This window comes from Microtus ochrogaster, unplaced genomic scaffold, assembly GCF_000317375.1.
Source record: "Microtus ochrogaster isolate Prairie Vole_2 unplaced genomic scaffold, MicOch1.0 UNK1, whole genome shotgun sequence".
NCBI classification, from domain to species: domain Eukaryota; kingdom Metazoa; phylum Chordata; class Mammalia; order Rodentia; family Cricetidae; genus Microtus; species Microtus ochrogaster.
Window position 1 is genome coordinate 41,523,438 of NW_004949099.1, and position 2,074 is coordinate 41,525,511.

General features: G+C 47.3%; 1 protein-coding gene across 1 annotated transcript in view; it reads right to left on the bottom strand.

Annotated features, from left to right (window-relative positions):
* Itfg2 (integrin alpha FG-GAP repeat containing 2) overlaps window positions 1–1,706 on the bottom strand; it is a 16,531-nt gene extending 14,825 nt beyond the window's left edge. Inside the window, exon 1 of the mRNA XM_005365288.3 lies at window positions 1,539–1,706. Within this exon, the coding sequence (XP_005365345.1) occupies window positions 1,539–1,634 (96 nt within the window). The 5' untranslated portion in view covers window positions 1,635–1,706. The remainder of the gene's footprint in view (window positions 1–1,538) is intronic.
* Window positions 1,707–2,074: the final 368 nt, after the last annotated feature.

Genomic DNA, 2,074 nt, shown 5'->3' on the forward strand with positions numbered 1-2,074 from the left:
CTACAGAGAAACCCTGTCTCGAAAAACTAAAAAAAAAAAAAAAAAAAAGTATCCCCTTCATTAGGGGATATAATGTATAGTCGCTATTCCGTACTGTTTGTGTAATGGTGTCGATAAATGGAACTTGAACATGTTCAGGACAGATCCATTCTTTTCCCTATGTGGGTCTGGTGAATCCTGGGCATGGAGCACTTGGATTGGGAGGGCTGCTAATACTGATAACTCTAATATTTCCAGAGCAATAACTGCGCCCAGATGTGAAACGATGCGTTCCACCTCCGTAATCTGTATTTATTTATAAAAATGATGAGAAAAGGAACAATTGCCTAGGAAAGAAAAGAGTTGGTGGGAATAGCTTGTGCAATTCAACAAACAGGTAGCACTACGAAGTCGCCAGACACTTGAGTCTATTCTGGGTGGGCACAGTAGAAGCCTGGCATGATCAAGACTGATTGTGGGCTATCTCAGGCAGACTGCCGCAGTAGAGAAGTCTATCTGTTGATTCCAGTGTGGAAGCCAAGGGCAATAACAAGTGTGCAAGCACGGTAGCCTAGAGGACGGGAGGGCAGAGCCATAGGTAGAGAGATATTATTAAACGAAATTTACTGGTATAAAAAAAAATTGGCCGGGTGGTGGCACATGCCTTTAATCCCAGCCCTTGGGAGGCGGAGACAGGTGGATCAGTTCAAGGACATCCTGGTCTACAAAGCAGTTCAGTATAACCAGGGTTGTTTTATAGAAACGCTCTCTCCAATTGGGGGCTCGGAAAGGTAGAGTTTTGAAAGGGTATTTCGACTAGGGGAAAGCAATAATACAGGGAACTTGATCGCTGCTTTACAAGGCGCCTACTCTGACAAATCATTGAGCTGGGCAAAAGGACCAATTATCTAGTCTTTAAAATTATTAATAACAAACATAACATATGGCTGAAGAGATGACTCAGCGGTTAAGACACTAGCTGCTCTTCCAGAGGAATAGGGTTCGATTCCCAGCACCCACGTGGCAGCTCACAGCTGTCTGTTACTCCACTTCTAGGGGATCCAATGGTCCAATGGGCCTCTTCTGGTCTCTATGGACTCTGCACACATGTGGTACATAGATGTACATGCAGCAAAACATTCTACCCGTAAAATTTAAAACTTAAAAAAAGGGCTGGAGAGATGGCTCAGAGGTTAAGAGCACTGACTGCTCTTCCAGAGGTCCTGAGTTCAATTCCCAGCAACCACATGGTGGCTCATAACCATCTGTACTGAGATCTAGCGCCATCCTCTGACGTGCGGACATACATCGAGGCAGAATGTTGTATACATAATAAATAAACAAATCTTAAAAAAAAAAAAACTTAAAAAAAAAAAACTAAAACTGTTCCAGAGGTTCCCGTCTAATTAAGCCGCCGGCTGTGTTGCTCAGGGACTGAGACTGCCAATCAAGTTTGCCTTTCGTACGCCATGATGGCTCCAGTGCGCACGCGCACCACAAGCTACTTCCCAGCTCTCGCCCCGCCCAAGTGCTGTCATTTGCAGTGCGCATGTACTCACCGCATCGTTATCGACGTCTCCGAGGCAGATGGCGTGCGGGAAAAGGCTCCCGCTGAAGTCCAGCGCCACGCGCTGCACGTAGCTAACCGACCTCATGGCACTCTGGAGGGCTGGGGCCACCGCGCCAAACGACCCCGAGTCCTCACGACAGCCGCGCGCGGGTGCGCGTTAAGGCCACCAAACCGGAAGTGTACGTCACCGCCTGAACCTCCAGTTCCGGCTTTCTTCGCCTAACCTTAGGGAAGGAGGCAGGCCTTCCCGGCCCGAGCCGACCTGAGGCCTGGGGCTGCACTGTCTCCTCTTAGGGGAGTCAAACCATCAACGGTTGCTCTTATTAGTAGCTGTCATAATTAATAATTTTGTTTCCCAACAGTTCTTTTATGAAATTACCCAAAAGGAGTTATCAACACAATTTAGTGGATTGCAACCCACATTTAAAACATTTAAGAGGCCAGAAAAATAGCTCAGCAATTAAGAGCACATGCTGCTTTTGCGGAGGACCCAGGATCGATTCACAGCCCTGATGTGGCCCTCGC